Below are 404 nucleotides of genomic sequence, written 5' to 3'. Positions count from 1 at the left end.
CCTGCCACCCTACCCCACCCCATCCTCCCGGCTCTGAAGCCACCAGCCTGACCCAGTGGCCTCCGCCCCGCCCTCCGCTCCACACTCTGTCCCAGACGCTGAAAACATGGGGAACAAATGCTGAGTTGGACTTGTCACCCTGAGAGGACCAAGAAAGAGCAAAGACTTTCACCTCAACATTTAAGTAAAGAGCAAGGGGCAAAGCACAAGGTGAAACACCAGGCGAGAGGCGGGAGGGAGAGACGCTCAGCTGGGGCCCTAGTTCCTTCTGAACATGCTCGTATTGAGAAAAACTTTGAGGATTCTAGAAACTCGTCCCAACACACCCACCCACGAGGCCGCCCTGCTGTTACCGCGCTCTTGCCCGCCAGGCGGCGCTGGTCGGCGCTGACGATCTGGGTCCG

The 404-nt window shown here is 59.2% G+C and overlaps 1 protein-coding gene across 1 annotated transcript in view; it reads right to left on the bottom strand.

The window, feature by feature from the left end:
* Positions 1–404, bottom strand: part of MYO5B (myosin VB) — a 137,005-nt gene that overhangs the window by 24,969 nt on the left and 111,632 nt on the right. Inside the window, exon 29 of the mRNA XM_015563840.1 lies at positions 354–403. Within this exon, the coding sequence (XP_015419326.1) occupies positions 354–403 (50 nt within the window). The remainder of the gene's footprint in view (positions 1–353; position 404) is intronic.

The sequence above is a fragment of the Myotis davidii genome, unplaced genomic scaffold (assembly GCF_000327345.1).
Source record: "Myotis davidii unplaced genomic scaffold, ASM32734v1 scaffold378, whole genome shotgun sequence".
Classification (NCBI taxonomy): domain Eukaryota; kingdom Metazoa; phylum Chordata; class Mammalia; order Chiroptera; family Vespertilionidae; genus Myotis; species Myotis davidii.
The sequence above is the reverse complement of the archived record's forward strand: the minus strand, read 5'-3'. Positions and strand labels throughout refer to the sequence as shown.